At 43.6% G+C, this 24,757-nt stretch overlaps 1 protein-coding gene across 1 annotated transcript; it reads right to left on the bottom strand.

Annotated features, from left to right (window-relative positions):
- Nucleotides 1–1,135: 1,135 nt before the first annotated feature.
- fscn1a (fascin actin-bundling protein 1a) lies at nucleotides 1,136–23,787 on the bottom strand. Its single transcript, XM_074657388.1, has 5 exons — nucleotides 22,712–23,787; nucleotides 6,885–7,041; nucleotides 5,658–5,779; nucleotides 3,271–3,438; nucleotides 1,136–2,877 (listed from the first exon to the last, which is right to left on the bottom strand). Exons 1-5 carry the CDS (start codon nucleotides 23,550–23,552, stop codon nucleotides 2,669–2,671), a joined length of 1,497 nt encoding a protein of 498 aa, XP_074513489.1. The 5' UTR covers nucleotides 23,553–23,787; the 3' UTR covers nucleotides 1,136–2,668.
- Nucleotides 23,788–24,757: the final 970 nt, after the last annotated feature.

Here is a 24,757-nt window from a genome sequence, read left to right as displayed (position 1 = left end):
TGGCTAACGAGCTTAGGCCTACTACCTACAGTGGTAACCAAGCGTTACTTCCAAGGCCAAGAAGCATTTCATACCCATACTACATTCATTTCTCTTGTAACGTACTGACCGTATAATACTAAACAAACTAACTCTACACAATACAAGAACAATGCTGTCTTTATTTAAATGTCTTCCACACGGATAATCAACTAGCGAGGATGCTAGCTGTAGCTTTAGCTTCAATCTTTCAGTGTTTTCGTTTAAAGAGTTCTCGTTTTAAAACAGGACCGTTAAATATTAAAAATGTCAGCTGGAGACATCGAGCTAATGTTAGCTTAATTAGCTATGCCTGATAAAATCTGTTTGTGACTGTTGTCATTTCAGCCAACAAAAAATGACCATTAAGTGTGTGTGCAACTGTTTTAACTAAATCTGTAAATATATATATGAAAAGTGGTATTTAATAAGGGGAACAGACAGTCATCAAGCACGGAATAAAAGAAACAATGAAAGAGACGCGTAGCGTTCCAAATCCCAGTTTTATTGGTCGTTGGATTTCAGGTGAACCAATGGCACGAGAGAGAGGTTAATCCACAATATCAAAAAAATTATACAAAATAATAATACAAAAAGAAGTTCCAGTTATACAAAGCAAAGATGTGGATTCTTTTTTTTTTTTTTATTTTCCTACTGCCCAAAAACTCAAGAGTAAGGCACAGTCATTACCACATGTTTACCCTTCCACATCCGTTTGTCTAAGTTCTCCGAGGAGAACCGCTCCTTTTATTCGCTTGAGATTCTCAACCCTTCATGCAAAAAACGCTTGAAACTTCAGAGAGAAAAGTTGACGGACTTGGTGAGGAGCTGGCTACAATCACGTATCATTTCATGGGGCTACAATGATTGGTTTTCCATACTGATTTTCACATCAGAGGAACGCTTGATGACGGTGATGGGTGGAAGAGCCCAACAATTTAGGGCCCAGTGCCAACATAATCTTTGCTGTATTGTAAAAAAGAAAAACAGTAGACAGAAAGCATTGCTACTTAATGGAGAAAGCTGAGAAGAGAATCAAAGAGGGCAGGACCCATGGGTGCATTGTGCTACACGACTGCATAACAGACATTTCGGTTATGACAAATTCAAAGTCTGCTTCTTTTTTTTTTCTCTTTTTTTTTTAAACGTATATAACTTCACTGACGAGTCAGGAACAGAAAAATCCAACAAAAACAAATACAATTTGGTCACATCTCATTGTGATACTTCAGCAGAAGAAGCAGCAGATTTAGGTTATTAATGGCGCTCTTTCAGCCCCTTCGGTTATACGGCAAGGCTCTCAAGTGCAGGGGGCAGAGACGCAGCAGATAGTGTGTGAGATGCTCGACAATGCTCCACAAGGACTGTAACATTTCTTAACATGTCATGAGTTATTAGAGGCGTTAGTAGCACCAGGTTCCAGTTGTGTCGGTTGTGCGTGAGATGATGGTTTCTGTTAATCCAGTATCAAAGGTTTGGTCTAGGTAAAGGCTGAGGTCTAGGTTTGGTTGAGGGATTCAAAAAGCAGCGTTCAAAAAAGGGTCTATAAATCATTTCACTCCAGTTGCTATGGCTACCTACTGTACCCATGATAATGTCTGTGCCTTGGACATAGAAAAAGGAAATCCGACCGTGTATCAGGGAGTGCTTTTTTTTCTTCCAGTAAGACAGGTGGGTGCAGTAAACACACAGTATGTGACCACACCGTTTCTATTTTCTTTATACTGTTCTCGGGACAATAGGTTTAGTGTGTGGAGGGGGGGAATTAGTGTTTTAACTTCCTACATCCTGTTTGGTCCAATGAGAACACAGCTAGAGAACAACACAGGAAACGGGTTTACATTTGAATATCTTACAGTTGAGATGAATAAGAGTGGGGGGGGGGGGGGGTTAAATCTGTCAGTTACATCATCTTCGATATCTTTATCATCATCAGATCCACTCCAGTTATATCACATCATACAGAGGCAACAGGGCCTGCTCATGAAAACAAACATACTCGACCTGGTCTGACAGAAGCAGAAAATCTGTTTCTGCGTGACGCAACCGCACAAACACAGACCCACCGTCTCCATCTTGTATATCCAGCTAACAGGAAGCAGATTTTATCCGGTGGTGGGATTTGTTTTGGGAGATTAGATCAGGTTGAAAACAGATCTAGCAGACCAGGTCAGTTAGCATAAATACTGCCACCATGTGCTGCTCACACAGACAATAGAGACACAGTAGAAAGACGAGGGGGTTAACTCAGAGAGGAGGGGGCTCTTTAAACGTGGCTCTGCTCTGCTCTGGGAGAGGGACGGCCCAATCGTAAGGCGAGGAGGGAGCGAGTGACAGGTCGAGCAGCGAAACCAGATCGGAGCAGAAAAAAAGTGCACAGCCCCACGGTAACTATGGCAACAGATACAGGTCGGCGCTGCAGAGCAGAGCTGGGAAAGAGGATGAAGGGAAGGAAAGGGAGGCAGGAGAGAAAGGAGTGTCCTTCCTTCCTGTTCTCTCTGTGCAGTTCATCAACATATAAAGTCATAAGTACAGGATATAATATGAGGAACGGGAGGAACGGGGAGTGGGGGGTGGGTGGGGGGTGGATAGGTAGATGTATGCCGTGCTGCGTCGTCATTCATCGGCACCGCAGCATCCCCCGCTTCCCTCAGTACTCCCAGAGCGTGGCGGTCTCCAGGTCGTCGGCGTTGGCCTTCAGCACGCCGGCGTGGTCGCCGCGGAGGTACTTGCTGTCGGCGGCGTGGCGGATGGCCAGCTTGTTGTAGTCGCAAAACTCGAAGAGGAAGTCGACGGGTGTGTCGCTGCTGCTCACCACCGCCTGCTCGTTACCCGCCATCCAGTATTTACCCGTGGAGTCTGCGGGAGGAGAGCAGATGGATTTAAGACGGAGAAAAGAGTGAAATTAAGTGTGCAGATGAGGGGGGTATCATGTGGCAGAAAGGTGGGGGAAGGGTGTGAAACAACGGAGGAGGTGACAAAAGGTTCGGCTTTAAATTGCTTTTGTTTGAATTACATAACGTGAAGGCGGGGAAATTATCCGAATCAAATCCCTCTTTTCGGCTCAAACGTTAAATCCATAATGAGAATCCCTTAAATGATTTAATCCCCTGTATGCCTGCAGGAGGTCCCTCCACACGCTCTGACTAGCAATACCTTCCTGCCGGCTGTGCAATGCTGTCGCACATGTGTAAGTTTACTTCCCACAGTAGCCAACATGTCCTTCAGCAAGACACCGACAGCTGAACTGACCTTGCAGGCTGTAGGCTCCGTCTCTGAACTCCAGGGTGAAGTAGTCATAGGTGGAGCGGTTGGAGTCCAGCGTCCCCGTCACCTTCCTGCAGCCGATGAAGCCGTGGTCCCCGCGCAGCACGATGATCGGGCGGTTAATCAGCTTCATGAGAAACTCCTCGGACTCACCTGGAGACAGACAAAAGGGCACGACATATTTACCGGGAGAGGTCAAATTAACCAAAAGGTCACATTTGATAATGCCTCATTTGCATATTTAAACATACAATTTCAGAAAACTTGTAATACAAAAAATAATTGTCTCAATGCAAGTAATCAACTGTGGAAGTTTCATGGTGATATCTATTAGTTAAACATTTTACCCTATTCACCTGGGGTGTCTCCCCTTAAAATATTGATTCAAATAGCATACAATCAATTAAACAACACTTTGGCTCTAATTTACCTTCGAAACAGTAAAACTGCTCTGCAAGGGCGACTTATGCATTTCGTTGCAGATCACTGTTTGAGCTTAGTTTTCATATGTCTCATTAAAAATGGATGCAAAGCAACTTGGCTTCAAATATGCCCTAAAAAGCAGTGTGGTAGCCAACAGCTCCCTCATCACAAACTGGAGCACAAAGGGAAATTTTCATCTTTGATCCACTAATGCCAGCACCCAGCGCTCGCTTTATAATTGGAGTATCTTCTGATCTGCTTGCTGACATGACGCCTTGTGTCTCGCAGCAGTGAAAGCTTTAATGGCCAAACTCGGTGCAAAGTCTTTACATCAGCTGTTTGTAACATCTGTATGAGCTGGTGCTATTAAAGAAAAAGTTTGACATTTTGTGAAATACATATATTTGCTTTGTTGCTGGGAGTTTGATGAGAAGATAAATACCACTTTGATATATGTACATTAAATGTAAGACTTCAGCCAGCAACTGGTTAGCGTAGCTTAGTACAACAGTGGAAACAAGGTGAAACAGCCAGCCTGGCTCCGTCCAAAGGGAACTAAATCCACCTGCCAGCGTCCCTAAAGCTCACTAATTAATACGTTATGTCTCGTTTGTTTAATATGTACAAAAAACGAAGTGTAAAAACAACAATTTGCCGTTTTAAGTGGGATTATGAGGCCCCTGATCAGGTCCTCGACTTCAGCCGGTCGAGATAGTCCTAGTTTTAACTACTTCATATACAGTTAAATAGTATAATCCAGTGGTTCCCAAACAGCACAGTCAAAAGATAAATGTCAGTGGTCCTGAGATGATTAATAGAAGAAAGAAGTCCTGCTATACAAATCTGTATACATTTTTCTGTCTTTTTCTCTAGTCTTTGTTTTTTTGTGAAATACTGGCGAAATTTAACAGTTACTTAAATGAAACCATTGGAAAGGTTTACAGGGGAAAGTTTTTTTTTTAACAATGTATGTTATAAGCTTATTGTTTTTTTAATGTAAAATCTTAATTTGAAAACTAGCTAGTAACTATAGCTGTCAGAAAAATGCAGTGGAGTAAAAAGTACAATATTTGCCTCTGAAATAAAGTGTAAAGTAGGATAAAATGGAAATAAACAAGTAAAGCACAAGTACGTCAAAACTGTACTTAAAAGTGCTAAATGCAAGATTAGGAGCATTTCTATTGCCTCAACACGGCTCTCAACATGGTGACGGCTGAGCTGGCAGCTCATAGCTAACGGCGCTAACAGCGAAAAACTACGGCAACACTGCTGACAGAGCCAACGGTGTTAACCTGAGGGGGAACCAGAGGGTGGGCGCTACGCATCTGCAACGGTGCCGTCGGTCAAGACCGCGTTATCAGCTGTAACCACCGTATGAGAGCAATGCAGAGCGGTGGCTTTGAGCTAGCCAGTGTGACACGTGCGCTAAAGGCACGCATTGCCAGCCCGGATAATGTCAACAAAGCACGGAGAAACTAAGATTACATCACCCAAAGAGGGAGAGTGACTTCATTCTCTGCTCAGGTAGACATTACTCCTCTATCGCTTTACATAGCTGCTATATTAATGCTCTGGATATCATATAGAGCACCTTTAAGTACTTTGTTACTTTCCACCTCTGTTTATGCGCCATAGTGCCAGCTCCTCAGTGACTCTGCATACTAAGGAGTTTACTCATGTTTCCAATCAACATGATTAACGTAAAAAGAAACACAGCATGAGCGTGGCACGAGAACAGAGAAAAAGATTGCAACATCCCCAAAGAGTAAACAGTTACGTTCTGCTGTTATGAAACAAGCCTTTGAGGCCCAGAAACAACTGGAACATCCAGCCATGATTTGGTTCCTGCACTGTACTGAACCCCCCCCACCCCCCCCCCCCCCCATCACTGCTGAAAACTAATTCAGTCAGTCATTGTCTGAGCGGCTGAATCAACAAATCTCACCAACCGGCAGAGTCGATGGTGGCTGCTAGCTGGCCGTTTTTCTTGGCGGCGACGTATTTCCCATTGGCAGCCCGGAGAGTCAGCCTCTTCCCACGCCACTCAATGTCGAAGTAGCAATTAGCTGACCTGCAGAGAGAGGGAGGGAAAGTAAAGGCATGAGAGATAAGGAGGATAATTAAATTTACATGGCAGTTAGATATCCAGTAGCACACTCAGGTGTAAACACACAGTCACTCTTAGCTCCTCTGTTGCTCAGAAAACTACACCCAGCTGTTTAATCCAGAATTTAAGTAACTGCTGGGTAATTGGATAGGTAGGTAGGCTCCAGTCTAAGTTGAATCAAGGAGCTTGTTAAGCCTTTTACTTGGCACAGAGTAGGGTTTTTATAGGCTCTCCTTTATTAGAGAAGCTCTGAAACACCCTCTTAAATGTTTCCCCAAACCGTGGAAAGAAGGACGTGATGGAAGAAAAGATTTTTGTGGTCTAATCTGTGAGGAGAGTCAAATGTCAAGAATGTGATGGAGGAATTTGGTGGACTTCCTGCAGAGTGCTCTGCAGAGTGTCGATGACGCCGTCTGCTCCGTCTTATCTTAAAAACATTTAGTTAACTCGGGACACATGCTTCTGACCCATCTCATACTGGATCACTCCTGTACATATACATCTACTTCATGACTGTAGAACGGCAGCTTCTATCTATAAAAACATGTAAACTTTCAAAATAAAGGTATTTTTTTTTTAACACACAATAAAAAAAAAAGGAGCCAAGTGCTCTACTTAGTACTTAAGGATGACAAGAAAAGTCTAAGCTTCTACTCCTGATTCTGTTTGGGGCTTCACAGGAAAACCGTCCAGGAGGACAGGGTGAAAGGTCAAAGGTCAGGGGTTAACAGCAAGCACTCTCGCTGGGCAGAACCAGTGCACATCCCTCTCTACAGGTTGGAGTCGCACACAGATGCACTTAATCTTCCACAACATGCCACAGTCATGAGATGAGGTCACTCACTCTTCACCTCCCACACGTCATCCACCCCCCACAACACACACAAAACTCCTATGCCATGTCACAGCTCACATTACTGGAGCTTTGTTGCACCAGTATCAGGTTCTCACACACAATCACAGCTCTGAGAGGTGGACAGATTGGAGCAGGTGGTGAATTTTAAAGTTTCTATCTGAGTAAAGAAGAAGAGACGTGATGGTGATGTGTGTGTGTGTGTGTGATGCGTACTTGGTGGAGGCGGTGCACTGCAGGCCGCCGTTAGCAGTCAGGGTCCAGTATTTCCCAGCGGCGGTCCGGAAGGCGCACTTCCGGTTTTCGCGACAGATCTCCACCTGGAACACTTCCTGGTCGCCCTCCTCGTCCTGATTGGCTGACAGGTCCATACCTGGGCGGGGGTCAGACAGTTGGGAGGAGGAGTTTAGCTAAAATACAGGCCAGTGGGTCAGTCAGTCATTAGCTCAACGCACATGTGAGGGCTGCAAATAGCCGCAGAGGACGACCATTAACAAGCAACGGTCCAGATGCAGACACACACACACACACACACACACACACCAACACACACGCATCCTCTGGTCAGGATCAGACGCACTAAATGAGCAACATCAGACGGGCTTGGATTAGTGAAGGATTTCCCACAGCTGCACACCCACACACACATATGTCACAGTCCAGACAGACCCCACTACAGTTCAAAGGATTAGTCGTCATGGTGGACGGTCACAGACACAAGAAAAAAAAAACACAAGGCCACGAGAATTTTCACTTCACTGACTTCTACCTTGAATGTAGACAGCAACGGCTAGAGCTGAAACAGTTAAAGAGGACCTATTAAGCTTTTGTGCTTCTTCCCTTTCCTTTAGTGTGGTTTTTGTGCATGTAAAATGTCTGTAAAGTTACAAAGCTCCAAGTCCACGCCAAAGGAAACACTGCTCCTGAACTGCCTGAAACGCCTCGCTTGAAGTCCAGCCTTTTCTTCCGTAACGTAGTGATGTCACCAAGTAATACATTTGCATAATACCTGCCTAGCGGCTAGTTTAATACACCCTCAAACTAAGCTAGTTAAAGCGGAGTCCAAAGAGTTTGGTTCGGTTGACCAATCACAACAGAGTGGGCCAGCTGACCAATCAGAGCAGACTGTGCTTTTTTTTAAGGCATGTAAACATGTTATAGTAGAAACCGAAAATACAAGTATGCACCTGAAAATAAGCATAATAATAGGTCCTCTTTAATCCATCAACAGAAAATTAGTCAAAAACTATTTTGATAATTAATTAATTGTTTAGGTTATTTATTAGGCAACAAGACTGAAGAGTCTACAGCCATGCTAGTGGCTCTTTCAGGCTGCACTTGGGCAACAGCGGTGCTTTGAGCTAAATGCTAACGTCAGCACGTTTATAATGACAATGCTAACATGTAAGGCCGCCTCCTCTTAGTCGATTAGGCTTTTTTCATGCTGAATGACTAATTTCTAAGAAACTTATGAGCAAATTTCTGGTAAACACAAGCTTTAATGTGGTGCTTTTGTACGATTCTTTGTTGATAAACTGCAGATCTGACGATTAAATCAACTAATCAATTCGTCAACAAAATTGTATGAGTGTTAATTGACTAAGAATTTCTTTGGTCGAGGACAGCCCTACTAACATGCTGATGTCATTAGGATTCATCTACTTGGCGCCATGATTATCTGTACAAAAATGTCAAGGCAACACAACCAATAGTTTTTGAGATATTTCAGTCTGCATCGTAAAAAAATGTCAAAACATTCTCCGATACCAGCTCCTCCAATGTGAAGATTTGCTGCTTTTCTGTCTTTCACATCACTGTAGATTTAATACTTTGGTAATTTGAAGACGCAGTTTGAGCTCTAGGAAGTTGTGACAGTTTATAGACAAAATATTTTTTGATGAAAAGAAAAAAAACAAAACAGATTAATCAATACTAAAAATGATCGCTTTAGATGTTCTCTCGAGCTACAGTTACTAAATCTGTAATCAAAAAGGCTGGTGTACATGTGTGTGTCCAAACACCGGACTCTATATGTACAGAACACCAGACCTCATTAAAATCACATCAACCGCACTTAAAAGCAACAAAGAGGTAAACAAACATGAGTCAACTATAGGATGAAAATATACACAACAACCCTCCAATGTACCACCACTCTCTTCATGCAGCACAATGCGTGCTATTGTACATGATGAGGTCATGGCGTGGATGGACCTACAGCCAGAGGGCTGTGGGACAGAGATGGACTGTCTGTTGGACTGCTGTGTAAATGTGTGCAGAGCGAGTCGGACAGAGAAAGAAAGACGTGTCTGAGAAAACAAACCAGCGCACTCATGTGTTCCCCATCCGTCTCCCTTTTCATGTGTGACGCCCTCCCCCACTTCATCTCATTTTCCCATGTTTTCTTGTTCTCCTACAGCCTCACAACCGGCTGCAGTGGTCACGTTGAATGCATTAAAGGGAAAATCTGCCCTGAAATCCTGTTGGTGATACACAACAACGTGTGTCAAAGCTAGAATTATGTTCTCTGGTCGTCATATTCTTCAGCTGAGGGACTGTTTATTATACAAAAAAGATCACATTGTTATAAATGATGTGTGCAATTGGTCATAAATGCTCTGTCATATGCAGAGGACAACAATCTGTCTCTGTTTGATGTTTAGTCATATTGAAATGTTAGCTCGTAGTGTCAATATGTCAGTAGTCGTGTTTCCATTCAATTGTCAAGCGAATGCTGAGTGAACTTTTGAAATGTTGCAAAAAAGAAAAATGCAAATTAGGCGGGTTTCTAGAGCGAATAAACTCGGTTACAGCGTAGTTTGGTCAGAAGTTGGCGCTTTAGGCTACGCATGGCTGTAATCCGCCAGTAAACAGAGTAGAAGAAGAAGTAGAGGTTGCGAATTGGAAACTAAACAAGTCGGCTTGGCCATCTAACCATCTACGAGAGAAAAATGGAGAGAGGTCTTCAGGAATTTGTTTTAATTGGGCAAGTTTGAATTGTTCTCTCATGTCAAAGAATACTGGCCATGTCACATGCTGTCCAGAGAAGAAGACAATATAAATATATATCTGAGAAGCCGACACCGGAAACAACTGATCAGTCATGTGAGTTAAATGTTCGCTACGTCAGAATTTATTCGGCAAGGGCGTTTCCATATCGCATTTAGCACATCAACTCTTTTTCGATAAAGGCAAAAACCACCTCAAGCGAGGTTTTATCGAAATTGCCGTTTCTATACAGCTTTTCTAATGCGATACTTAGAAATGTGAATGAAGACACGGCTAGTGAAAATCACAGAATACAGTGGATGTTTATAAATGTAAGTTAATTAAACATTATTACACGGCTTTGTTGAATACTCGATTCTGATTGGTCAATCATGGTGTTCTACAGTCTGTTATTTCTTGCTTTGTATAAAAGACTGTTGCTATGGACGCAGTTCTGATTGTCGGACTCTGGCGGACCGTTTTTGTGTCAAAATATTAATTTCTTCAGTAAGTAGTTGTGTAATAAGTGGGATAATGTACAGATAATATACATCAGGGGGGCCGCATCACCCTGTCTAGGTTTACTTCACAACAATGACCGTCTCGCTGAACATTACCCCTAACTTATCTCTGCCGACAGTAGAGATAAGGTTGACATGTTGGGGTGCTGCAGTATTGTTCTAAGTCAAGTGGAGGGTCCAAAGAAAATATGAACGACTCTCTGAGGAGGGACATGCTTTTTTTAAAAAGTGAAACATTAAGTTCAGCTAAGCTCCCCAGTCCAATAATTCTCATACAGTCCACAGTTTAACAGTGTACTTTGTCAGTATTTCTGTTCCCTTTAACGCAACACATGGTGTCTCAACACAAGCTGTACACTGTTTGTCTCCAACTGAAGCCAAAGATGTACTTTACATTTAAAGTAACCGAGATCCGAGTCACAGGAAAGTATTACGTAAGGGGCTCGTCACTAAAGAATTACTGCTGATATTTTGTGTCTGAAAAGCAGACGATAAAAAGAAAGAAATACGTAGCACTCCTAAAGTCAACTGGGGAACTCGGGACTCTGCGGACAGATTGAGTTTCTGCAGAAATATGTGGGGATGTACACGTACGAACGCAGCGCGCACACACACACACTGGTGATTGAGAAGGAAAATATAAGTGACCATAATGGGAACCACATGTTGCGGAGGGGGGGGGGGGGGTCAAACAAGATGAAATGTAAGTTTAGCTGCAACAGACAAGGAGGGTTTAGAGGAACACATTAGAGGAGGAGAAACGAGGAGAGAAAGAGGGTCAGCTTCCAGGATCATCAGTCACATCACTGAGCTCTCCTTATAATCCTCTCTGCTTCCTGCTCGGCCAACACGTTCAGCACTCAGTACAGTAGCACCGGAGAGCCCATCTATTACTGAGGCAGGACGGAGAGTAAACATCTAACTCACGGTGGGATTACTGACTCACCTACATCATGAGTTAACTTGTTCCAAAACGTAATCTGTGGTGTTTAATGCATTCATTCAAAACCTGAAACGTATTAAAGGTTCCATTCTTTAGATGATAGCAGTTCATCAATCGAGGAGTTTGACTCAGAAATGATGATAATCAAGAGCACAAAGTTAATAATACCTTCATTTAAAAAAAAGTTATTTGCTCACTTTGACGAAAAATGTATTATACAGTATAAATAGAATATCCGTTAGAGGAACCGTCACCAAAAAACAAAGATTGTGTCTGAAATTCCACACTAACATGCTATTTAGTTCACTAAAACAGTGGGTCAGATATTTTTAGTATGTCCGAAGTGTGAAACTAATAGTACGTAAATTGCATACTATTTCCAGTGAGATATTACGGTATGCAAACACTGGACACTATGCCGGCATAAATATCCCACAATGCAATGCGGTAGTAAAGACAACATTCATAACAGACAAAAGCGGACAGCTCTGTAACGTCAATAAAGCTTCAATTTAAGTGCTAAGATTCCACTTTGCTGTAAGCTAAATATATTTTTTGAAATTAGTTCAGACTTTATGATTCTCACAAATCATCTTTTGGTGCCATGAGGCTGGTACCGGTTACCATGGTCACATGAGGCTGGTACCGGTTACCATGGTCACATGAGGTTGGTACGGGTTACCATGGTTACGCGTCTCCAACCGGCAAGGAGGCTCTCAGGAAGCGCGACTGAAAATATGCATACTACTGTTTATTCACACAAAAGTATGAACGATAGTACACATATTAATTATGTCGTGTATATTATGTGATTTCGGATGCAGCCAGAATTTGTTGTAATAATTCAAAATTCAAGTGCAGTAATTCATCAAAAAATGCCAAAATGTCAATACGACAATTCACCGTTTTTTTCAGGAGGTTATAACCTGGCAATCTTTATGCTAAAATAAGCTAACTGACTGCTGGTCGTAGCTTCATATTTATCGTACAGACATTAGAGAGCGTTATCAATCTTCTAGTACAACTTTCAGTAAGAAAGTGAATAATCTTATTCCCCAAATTATTCCTCTAATCTGTTAGTTATCCTTTGAGGATTTTTTTTTTAAATCAAAAATGTAATGTATCCCTGAGACAGAGCTACTAACTCCCCCTTCATTTGTTTCATGGTCTAAATACTTTCAGCTCTCAAGAATAAAGTTAAATTAAACACTCAATATTTCTGGCATGAAACTGTCAAATTGAAATGAATATTGTAGAAATTGAATATGAGCAGAAATGACCGGCTTTAGTGGAGTTCAGTCTAAAAATATCCAGAAAAGAGCAACAACATTTACATATATAAAAAAAAACATGTTCAGAGTCAGTTCCCGTCATTGTAAAATCAGAAATCTCAATAACTGTATAAATTAAACTCCTCACTGGTTAAAGTCAATCATCCGGACACTGTTAGTTTCTCACACATGAGACGAAGAGATAACCCCACATCTTACTATAGGAAAATAAAGCAGGAAACTAATAAAAGACACACTTTACATGCTGTACTGTGAACTGAATAACCACTATCCACTGAGCTGGTTTGAATAAATTATTCCCCCCAAAAATAATTTTATTTTAATTTATGTGTTAGTCTTTTCAGTGCTGTCAAAGAGGTTTTTACTGTCATCAGCATAATTCATAAGCCTGCATATTTTGAAGGCAGTAGGATGATATTTGACTAGTCTGTCTGTTGATAGAAGGAAGTGTTCATCTCTTTTCACTCCAGTCGGAGGCTTAGTGTCACTACACACAAACACACACACACACACACACACACACACACACACACACACACACACACACACACACACACACACACACACACACACACACACACACACACACACACACACACACACACACACACACACACACACACACACACACACACACACACACACACACACACACACACACCTTGAAACTGGTCACAAGTTATCACAAGGAAAGAAAAATACTAGCGGGAACATACAGCATGAAAATACAAGACTGACAGAGACAAAACAGTCACCCTGAGGCCTGCAGAGACTCAGCCGTGACCCAGAGAGAGGCTAAGGCTGCCTGTCAGGGTTCATCTATGTCTGTGTGTGTGTGTGTGTGTGTGCGTGTGTGTGTGTGTGTTACATGCCCAGATATGTCTACACTGATCACTTTGTGCAGCTCACAGGATTAATGGAGGAGGTAGAAGAGGGTAACTTACTCACTAAGCGTCCCTCTTCAGCAAACCGCATCAAAAGAAGTGACCACACATCCAGAATCCACCCAAACCACACCAAACACACACACACACTCTTGAAAAACAACCCCTCTATCTTCCTGTCCACCCCACCCACCGCATTCAGCCTGATGGCGACAGGCACAGATTGTCGGCCTCGGCGACCGTGAGCCAGCACCGGAGGCCTGCTGTGAACGCACGCGATTGTATCAAGTGTGTGTCCTATTGTTCGGCAGGCCGGACTGAGGAGGCGACCAGCTGGGGCACAAACGGGGAGACAGATCATCGGCCCTTTGTTCTGATCCAAACACACACACAAACAGTATGGCGAGCCAGCCAGCCAGCCAGCCTACACACTGAATACTGTACCGCCGCTGCACATACAGTACGGACAAACTGAACACACACACACACTTCAATGCTCCCACTGCCTCTCACAAATGCAAAAACAGGTCAGACATGAGAAATACAGTATTGTGCCCGGGGATGCCCCAAATCTTTTGCTAAATTGATTTCAACCCCAATTTGCGTTCAGCGTGCTGCAACAAATCGACTGAGGAACGGTTGGACTGTGAGTTAGAGGGCATTAATGTGGAGACACACCCGGAGCAGAGCACAACGACACACTGGAGACCAGCTGAAGTCTAACCTATAATAAAGTAGACGACATTAAGGAGGAGAGGCTCCCTTGGTGCTCTGCAGTCGACGCGAGGCAGCTCCCAGAACACACACACACACACATAATGACAGTCTGAGGGTCTATAAACACATTATAGCGTCAGCAGCGCGTTCTGTCGCAGCCAGTGAACATTACCAAGGATGCATGAATTGATTGCATCCCTTCCTTTTTTTTCCTATCGGGTGAATGTGTTGATGTGTTGTTATAAAGGGCGCAACTCATCACCCTTCACCCTGCAGGGATTAACACACACCAGCCAAGGTCGGAGTTGTGTGTCTCGTCTCTCATTTCCTGCCGGCGGGAGGGTGAAGGGTACAGAAAGGGTGTCGGAGCTGAATCATGGCCAGACACAACATGAAGCCTCAGTTTCTGTCTCCTTCTTTCACCACACACACACACACGACACAATACATGATTCAAAGCCTGGCTCTGATCTGATGCTTTCAACACTTTTGAGAGCTTGCACAAAACAACGTTGTATACTTTGAGCTGGTTTCCAACAGCTATCTGAACAAAGGGTTGTTGTTTTAACTGTAACATGCCAAAGTCAGTTGTTAAAGAATAGTTCAACATTTTTGGGAAATAAGCTCAAGCGTTTTTCTGCTGAGAGTTCAATGAGAAGATTGATATATCACTCATGTCTGTTCGGTAATTATTAGGGATGTCAGGATAGCAGGAAGTTAAACAGGTCATATCTCTCTCTATTATCTATTTTATATTGCTGTGAAAAAATCTCCTTCAAACAACTGGATTAATTCAAGTTTCCTGCCAAAAACTACATTTTACAAGATTACATTTGAACACATAACGTTAAAATGTACTTACGCCCAGAACTCATTTTACTGAATAGAGCCTGAACGCATCATATCATCAATGGTGTGTTGAAACCGGCAGGACGAGAGCTAGTTACCGTTAGCTGCTAGCAGCCGGTAAGCAGCACAGTCCTGCACGGAGCTAACAGCTGACGTTTATTAGCTCTCATCCTGATGACTTCAACACAGATGTGTTGTTTGCAATGTAGCATTATCAGGGAAAAAATAGGGTGCGTCTCCTGGATGGGGCGATAACGAGTTTACTGCGTCCTAAACACATTTTCTATCGTCCCCGGGACGACGGGACACCTTTAGTCTCAAGCCGATTCCCGATACCTGCAGTACTGTAGAAAAGCGAGTACAGTCACGTTTTCAGAATTTTGGCATCGACTTGGTACCAAACCATCGTTTCTCGTGACATCCCTAGTAGCCGGTTAGCTTAGCTTAGCATAAAGACTGGAAACAGGGGGAAACAGCTAGCCTGGCTCTGTCCAAAGCACCAGCAACTCTATAAGCTCACTAATTAACACCATATATCTTGCTTGTTTTAATTTGTACAAAAAACGAAGTGTAAAAGCAACAATTTGTGGGTTTTTGGGTGGCGGGGGGGGGGTTATGTGTGGAACTATTTCTTGGCCGGGTGCAGTGACTTCCTGGATGACATTACCTGGACGTCACTGTTCCAGGGCAAGAAATAGTCCCACACGTTGTTTTTTGTTCAGCGGACAGGACCAGGCAAAGTGTTTGGTCCTGTTTCCACTCTTTGTGCTAAGCTAAATTAAACTAAACAGCTGCAGATTTATACTAAACGTACAGACATGAGTGGTATCAATCTTCTCATTCAACTCTGGGCAGGAAAGCGACTAAGCTCGTTTCCCTAAATGTCAAACTATTTATTAGTTTCGGAATTGCTTGGCATTAGAAATCTTTACATCTGGCTTTAGTCATGTTTTAACAGGACTTGTGGGAACGTCATGCATTCATACCAATCCTTGTAAAATCCAATTTCCAGTCAATAGACAGGAGGAGGTTTGTCACAGGATGAGACAACATTCACGGTCCACTGCCTTATTGGCATATCATCAGAAACAGCCAAGTCCCAACAGGGATCACATTCCAGATACACATTTAGGTGCTGAAACCAATGAATCCTCGCAGGATTTTCATCTCCACGTCAGTCACCTCCTCTTCTCTGCATCCAGAGGCAGAGAAGACCACCAGTTACAAAGAGCACTCTCACACCAGTAGCCAGCAGGATACGATGGCCTCTCATCCATTTAGCTGACTAACCAGCGCTCAGTCGTCACTCACACTCACACCGCGGTTTAGGGGCACAACGGGCCACTTAAAAGGCCATTGAGCTCCAGGCTAACTGACTGATGATTGCGTCTAAGTCCATATGAGGGTCGTTAAACAGTCTCTCTGGGAATTTGTGACCATCTATGCTTCAGGGATGAGGAGAATGGACGGTATGGTCAGGAAACAAGCAACAGAACAGGGTCACATTAATGGCAATTATGAGGAAGAGCAGAAGCAGGAGGACTGCTGTAATGTGCATCTAATATTTCTCAGACTGAAAATTAGACTCGGTTCTGGTGGTTCCCTACATGACAAGACTTCAATAAGCCTGAATACGTTAATGGATTTATTTAATGGTCGAAATTGAAAAAAAGAATCCCAATTCATAGCATCACCTGACTGGCACATGTGACGTAATGAGACAACGTATCCTCATACAACGGTTCATATGATATGTTACGAAAAGTTATTCCTCATATTTTGTGTCGTATTCCTACGAATGTTCAGCAACACGTAATGCAAGTGTTAATTTCCACTCCGGTCTTTTCAAAATAAACTTGACAATGTGACAAATAAATCAATGTTGACTTCTGGTTTCACATACGAACACTGGTCTCCTGGGCAAAAGTCTGGTGTTGTTTGACCAACCCATCCACCCTGACCTCCTCTCTACGCGGCGTTTGTCGTTCTTTATACTTCCTGGTTCACGATTACGTGGATTACATACAGTAACACACTGTGCCAATTGATTCTGCAGATTACAGTGTATTACTTTTTCTTAGGTATAGCTATGAACGGTGAATGAGAACAGCCTTAATGGGAACACGTTGGTTAATTAAAAGCCTCCTTTTCAGTTATTAGTGAATCAGAAAGTAAAGAAGCGACGATGATAGATGTGGGTGGAAGAACAGAGAAATAAATGACACTGAAGGAGTTAAAGGGTTGCTGGCAGCATCGTAGTTAAGGTCCAAAAATGAATTCCACATGAGTTCTTGGCAGCATTTTGGATGCACAACAACAAAACACACAAATCATGATGGACTGCAACAGGCTCAGAGTATCAGAGTGACCGATATTTGAAATATTGAATCCAGTTTAGGTCAGTTGGACTCTAAACTGAGACTTTTACATGAGGTTAAGTTAATATTGTCAATTACCAGAGAGGTTTTAAACTTCCAAATAAGTCATTTAGCCCCAATAACCTCCAATGTAAAGATCAAATAAGTAAAAATTGCAACATTTTTACTTTAAGGAAGAGTTGCATGTTAACAGGAATAAATACATTTAAACTCCTCCCAAGTGTTTCTCAACATTCATGACCCTGTCTCCGTGAAACGATGTCTCAACTGGATTTGAACTTGGTCACAAAATCAACAGTTCTGATTGGACAAAGCAGCTTTTCGGACTGACCCACTTGAGCTCGCTCACGTCAAAAAAAAAAACTTCATCTGCTTAATAAAAGCCAGCCAACTTGAGCTGCCATCTTGGCTGCCGGGCAAATAGCCGCTGCAGAGAGGAGCTGTGAGCAGCTGTCGGATTGAAAAACATCTGGAGCCAGTTTAATTCCACTCGACATTTAATCCACACATCACAATGATCCAGTTGTCGGAGGGTTGAACCTGGTCTTCCTCTAAAGATTCAGACCTCTAGCTCATTTGGGACCGATTTGAGCTGCAGGTTGGCAGACAGAGCAGGGAGGACATGGGGGCACTAGTGTCCTTGAGCAAGGCATCATATCAGTCATTGAACTCTGATTAGGGATACACCGATACAACTTTTTCTTACTCAATATCAATTCTGATGTCTCAAGTCAACGTATCTGCCTAAGTCATTGGGTTCATTTTCATGTAAAGTACAATGACCGCAGGGAATGCTGTGGCACTGAAAGCTAAGTCAGTGAGTCAACTAATAGTGGAAACATTGACTAATAGGAAATCCCATTCAAAAGGTTCCCTGTGTGGTTTTTGACCACTAGTTGCACTATGGAGCCATGTTTTTAGAGCCGGAATGATTAGTTGATTAATCGATTTAGTCCATCGACAGAAAATCAATCATCAAAAAATCTGAATTTATTCATCTTTTATTTCATTTTCTTAACCAAAAATGCCAACAATTCATCGGTTTCAGCTTCTGAAATGAGAATATTTGCTAATTCTATTAGTCTTCTGTGATAGTCAACAAAATATCTTTGCATTTTGGTAGGGCTGTCCTCGACCAAAGAAATTCTTAGTCGACTAACGCTTGTGCATTTTTGTCGACTAATCGATTAGTTGATTTAATCGACAGATCTGTAAAACTGAGTTTCTCTACAAAGAATCACACAAAATAACCAGTTTTAAATCTTGTGTTTACCAGAGATGTGCTCACAAGTTTCTTAAAAATAAGACAATCAGCATGAAAGAAGCATACACTATATTTACCACCTCATGGTTTCATGCCTCAACCAGTCAAGTTGCAGTTTACATGCATGTCTGTTCAAAATGTCATCATTTTATCCTGTTGGACATGTGTGTGAAATTGTCATAATCAGCATATTAATTATTGAGTTATGGCCAAAAACTTGTTTTCTTTTCTTGTGTTTGTGCCAAATTTTAAGAAATTCCCTCCAGGCGCTCTGAGATATTGGGTTCACGAGAATGGGGACGGACGACCTGAAAACATAATGTCTCCGGCCTCGGCTAACGATTAACAACGACTAATCGACTAAAGAAATCTTAGTCGACTAAGACCAAAACGACCGATTGGTCCACTAATCAACTAAGAGGGGGCAGCCCTACATTTTGGGCTGTTTGGACAAAACAAGCTATTTAAACATGTCAACTTGGGCTCCGGGAAATTGTGTTGGGCATTTTTTTTTTTTTACTATTTTTGGACATTTTAAAGACCAAACTATTAATCGATTGATAATAAAAATAACAAGATTTCATAATAAAATCGTTAGTTGCAGCGCAAATGTTCGTATCGTGCAACACATTCCTGCCACCGGTTTCACACTAATCCTCTGAGTGAAAATTAGTGTCGGTAAAGAAATGTGCGCCAACAAAGCTGGATGTAAACAATGTAGGATTTAAAAAAAACATTTACAAATCAAAATGCGAGAAGGAAATGCACTCTACATGTGTGCTGGACCTCGAGGATACACGCGCCGCATTTTGGTGCGAAGCACTGAATGCAAACTCAACTTTTGTTTGCTTACAAGAAACGCCACCTTAAATGTGGATCGGTCATCATCGTGGCCGACAATCCACCAGCTAAATAAGGTCAGCATCAGCGCAGATCCCTGTCCGACGTGTCGGATTGGTACATTTCTACCTCTGTGGACGGAAACACACCATATGAGTATTTCCATATGACCACTAATAAAAGCTGCAACTGATGATTTTATTGTGTTGACTAATGGCCAATAAAGTTAGCAAAGAGTACAGCCCAATGATTTTGCTTTAATTGACTAGTGTATACAGAAATAAGTCCTAAATAAATGTATTCATCTGGATTGTTTCAGTATTATATAGTGTGAGTATTTCACACTGGTGTGAGCAGGATGTCGCTGAGCTGCAACCCTCCGTAATAAAAAGACATAATCTGATTTGGCGAAATGTCTCGCAGACAGACAGCAATCCCATTTTTCACTCGGGGATTATTAAAGTGCAATTCATGCTCTCATTACAGAGGACGTCATCTAATTCCAACAGATCCGTTTAAAACCGCCAGCGTTTCTAATGTTTTCATGGCCCCCTTTTTTATTCAACCTCCAACCATCCAAACTGGCCTCCATTTTGTGCCTAAAGGCTGAGCTCTTATGGTGAAAAGAAGGAGTGACAGCTGATGGAGAGAAAAGTGGATGAATATCCTGTTAACACGTAAACAAAACCGGGGAGGCAGAACAAACAGGCTCGGGCTGTGACAGAGAGAGACAGGAAATAAAAAAGGATAGACAGATCATTCTTTCTGAAAAGAGGAAGCAGAAACCACCAAACCGCACGGTGTTCTCACCAGCGTGCTGCTCTGACCACACACTAAATATAGATCCACAGAGCATCAATTAGTATATTCCTATCATTCATTACAGCAGACAGTCAAGCGCCACAGTCGCTCTGCTTCCTCGGGCGTTGATGATTTTTTTGTGCTGACTCAAAAGCACGATTCACTGGGACCTTCAATTCTTCTGATTAATGTGTAACATGTGAAATTCAAGGATTCATTCGCTGACTTATCTATTTAGACACTTGTAGCGTGAGGGATGCCACTGATAATGACCTCAGACACACAGCAGCAGCAGCAGCCAGGCCTGAAGGCTGGAGGAGCAGGGAGGAGTGGGGGGAGGGGGTGAGGAGGATGGATGGAAAGGGAGGATGGAAGAGAAGTGGAAATGATGAAAGAGATGTAAAAGCAAAAAAAAAAATAGGAAGAAGGGAGGCACAGTGAGTGAAGAGGTGAAAGGAGGTGATGGTGAGGAAGAGGTGGAAAGCGTTAGGAGGGGTGAGGGAAGGAAAGGAAGGAAAGGAAGGAAGGAAGGAGGTGGAGGAACCAGCTTGTATCTGCCCACTGTTACAGCTGAAAACCAGACACACACATGGACTAAATTAGCTCACACAAACACTGATCTAATGTGAAAAAAACACTATATTAACCAGTTAATATCTGAACTAAATGAAGAATATGTCTGCAGGATGAAGATATACTCAAGAGGATTGTGAAATGCTTCTATGGGGAGGATAAACATCAAAATAAGCTCTTTTTAAAAAGGTGCTAAGTATCTGTTCCTATAAAACAACGATTTTCCGTAATTTAAGTAACGACTTGATGTTATTTTTAGACATTGTACGTGCATTTTTCCCTCTCCTCTTTAACTGTGGGGCTGTTTCTGCTTTGTGCCAGTTCAGCCTCGTGCCAGTTTAAGGCTGTTTTACATTTGAATGATGGCACACGAGCGCATGATGCTGTATGTGTGTTCACTGTGCACCTCTTTGTTAACACTTCACTGAAAACACTTGCAGCTAACAACACTGTTGTGTGCCTTTATCAGCTCAGATTAGGGCAGGTTTTCCTCTACACTTCAATATTAAGGCTGTGTATTGGCAAGAATCTGGCGATACGATACGTATCACGATTCAATATATTGAGATATATTGCGATACATCGTCATCGTATAAAGAAGCACCACCATATGTGTGATGTCACTATGTGAAATGGCTACTATGGGGACTAACATCATCACACATGAACACAGTTGGACTCATTGGGTCCACAAGAGTCTCAGCTTTACAGTGATACCCAATTTATGCAACTCCATGGCTGTTTAGGGACCCCAGTATGCAGAAATATTCAAATACACCATTTTAGAACAGGTGAAAATAACACATTTGTACTGCATTCAAAATATTGTATGTTTTTTTGCCCCAAACTGAATGTGATTATCATAAATTGATAAAAATCGATACAGCGTTTTGGAGAATCCATATCGCAAAACATAATATTGTGATACTTTCTCACACCCCTATTCAATATATTACAGGCCTTTAGTGTTTGGAGGATATATAGATGCATGGATATACATATAAGGATGTGGACTCTGGTCAAACCAGCCATGTGCAAATACAGTCACAGGCCTGTGTTGTGTGTGTGAATATGGGGGTCATTAACACGTCCTATATCCTACCCTTTAGGATGGGAACATACATGTGTGTGTGTGTGTGTGTGTGTGTGTGTGTGAATATGGGGGTCATTAACATGTCCTATATCCTACCCTTTAGGATGGGAACATACATGTGTATGTGTGTGTGTGTGTGTGTGTGTGTGTGTGAGAATATGTGGGTCATTAACATGTCCCATATCCTACCCTTTAGGATGGGAACATACATGTGTGTGTGTGTGTGTGTGAATATGGGGGTCATTAACACGTCCTATATCCTACCCTTTAGGATGGGAATGTGTGTGTGTGTGTGTGTGTGAGAGAATATGGGGGTCATTAACATGTCCCATATCCTACCCTTTAGGATGGGAATGTGTGTGTGTGTGTGTGTGTGAGAGAATATGGGGGTCATTAACATGTCCCATATCCTACCCTTTAGGATGGGAACATACATGTGTATGTGTGTGTGTGTGTTTGTGTGTTGTGTGTGAATATGTGGGTCATTAACATGTCCTATATCCTACCCTTTAGGATGGGAACATGTGTATGTATGTATGTATGTATGTATGTACGTACGTACGTACGTATGTACATATGTATGTATGTATGTATGTATGTGTGGGTGTGAATATGTGGGTCATTAACATGTCCTATATCCTACCCTTTAGGATGGGAACATGTATGTATGTATGTATGTATGTATGTATGTATGTATGTATGTATGTATGTGTGGGTGTGAATATGGGGGTCATTAACATGTCCTACATCCTACCCTTTAGGATGGGACAATGTGTGTGTGAGAGTCACATTCCATCACTTTAACCCTTCCTCTGCCAGAGGGTGAGATACCAACACACTCACAAGCTGTCACCCATCATAGGACCACACACACACACACCGGACCACCACCACACCCACCTTGGCGGGTGGAGACGTTCCTCTCGTTGGCCGCGGTGAGGACGACCTGCGGGTGACTCTGCTCCAACACGAACATCTCATCCTTGCCCACCCTCATGCTCTTGCCGGACTTCATGGTCCCGGAGGGCCCTGAAGGCGCCAGGTACCGGCCGCTACAGTCCCTGAACGCCACCTTCCCGGAGCGGAACTCCAGCGTGTAGCCGGTGCTCTTGTCCGCGGTGGCCAGCAGCGCGCCGTCGTTGCGGAGGAAGCGGTTGTCGGAGGTCTGCAGGTGGTAGCGCTGCTCGCGGAACACCAGCGTGATCATGGAGTCCACCCCCCACGGCACGTCGCGGTCGATGGCGATCTCGTCCACCTTGCCGCTCAGGTGCGCGTACCGCTTGCGCGTCACGCTGAAGATGTTCACCTGCGGGTGCATGGCGATGTGGACGCTCCATTTCTCCGCGACGGACGCGGTTTGCGCGAAGCAGATGATGCGGTCCTCGGTGCCGCCTAGGTAACGACCGTGCGGCTCGGACTGCAGCGACCAACGGCCGTCGTCGTGGGCGGTGATGACGAACCGGCACTCCGCACCCGGTGTCTCGCTGTCTCCGGTGACGTTCCCGTCCTTGTCGGCGGCGATGTACCGGCCCAGGTGAGACTTGAGGTGGAAGACGTTCCCGCTGGAGTCGTCTCCGCTCTGCTCCAGAGTCCAGATCTGCTTCTTCTTCATGCTCGACGCGGACGCGTTGATCTTGAAGCCGAACGTCTCGGCCGTTAGGTATTTGTTCCCGCAGTTGATGAGACCGAACTGGATCTGCAGCATGTCGCTGGTGCCGTTAGACGCGCCGTTGGTCGTCATGGTGTCGGTAGCTGGAGCCTCGGTACCGGACCGGTTCTGAGAGGAGGTGGTGGAGGTGGTGGGATGCTGAGAGAGGAGGAGGTGGGAGATGCTGTGCTGCCTCGCGTGCTCTCCTTTGTTTGGGTTGAGTGTGTGTGTGTGTGTGTGAGGCTGAGAGAGAGAGAGAGGGGAGTCTGTGAGCGCGCGCCACCGGTCCTCAGTAGCTCTGCCTGTCTCAGCAGCGCGAGCCCGCCGCCACAGCTGCAGCCTATATAACCATCAGTGACGTAGCGATGCTGGCCACGCCCCCCTCATCAGATGGATGGACAGAAATCTGGGAACTTTTAATTCTCTTTTAACTCAAAATCTTCTCTGTCTGTCTTGATAGTCTGTATTTCTTAAAGCTGCAGTGGGTATAAATAGAGCAAATATGATTACAAAAAAAGTTATTTTAACAAACAGTAGTGCATGAGACAGGTAATCTTAAAGGGACTGTTTGTAACTTCTTACACGTATAAATCACCAGGGTCGGTGTCCCATGCGCGCTCGCATATGCGCGTGTGGCTAAACGGAAGCACCAAAACTGCAAAGTTCTATCTAGTGAAGCCTGTTTTGCAAAACAGTGTTGGCCGCGGTCGGAGGACGCGGTGGAGACCGTAGCTTTGGTCTCCAGGGCTGTAGTCTCTGCTCCACTGCTCCTCTGCCTGCCTGCCTGCCTGCCTTCACTCAGCTCGCTCCACTTCACGTGCATGCGCGCACACTCCACACTGCAGAAGAGTTAGTTTAGGTCTGAGAATATCTAGTGAATGTACAGTGAACGTTTGTGCAGAAATAACTGCTGCAGCTCCTCCAGACCAACAGAGGTTTTCCGTGTCTTGTGAAGTGACGGGGCTCCGCAGCGAGAAACGTTACCGTCTCCGACCGAGTGCTGGTGTCTCCCCTGTTCCCTCCGACCGCGGTCGGGAGGCTGAAGCAGGAAAAGCCAAAACTAGGATCAGCATTGATTCATGGAGAGACCTTTGTCTGGTCAGCTAACATTACTGCCAAGCAGGTGAAATATAGAGTGATATTATGGTTTTAGCTGACGTGTGTCGCCTCACTGTTTTGAGCGATGCTCGTTCATGTCTATTTAGAGCGCGCATGCGCGAGTCCGACGCTGACTTTCGTTGACTTAACGGCCACAGGTGTCGCTGTTAACAAGCAATTCTGATTCTTACAAACAGTCC

This window comes from Sebastes fasciatus, chromosome 13, assembly GCF_043250625.1.
Source record: "Sebastes fasciatus isolate fSebFas1 chromosome 13, fSebFas1.pri, whole genome shotgun sequence".
Lineage (NCBI taxonomy): Eukaryota > Metazoa > Chordata > Actinopteri > Perciformes > Sebastidae > Sebastes > Sebastes fasciatus.
The sequence above is the reverse complement of the archived record's forward strand: the minus strand, read 5'-3'. Positions and strand labels throughout refer to the sequence as shown.

What these genes read in the sequence shown, in the direction of transcription:
- fscn1a (XM_074657388.1), bottom strand. Translation starts at nt 23,552, where the DNA reads ATGACGACCAACGGCGCGTCTAACGGCACCAGCGACATGCTGCAGATC. An exon ending in CAGTGCACCGCCTCCACCAA is followed by an intron (nt 5,780 to 6,884) that starts GTACGCATCACA and finishes CTCTCTCTGCAG; the next exon opens with GTCAGCTAATTGCTACTTCG. An exon ending in CGGAGCCTACAGCCTGCAAG is followed by an intron (nt 2,878 to 3,270) that starts GTCAGTTCAGCT and finishes CTCCTCCCGCAG; the next exon opens with ACTCCACGGGTAAATACTGG.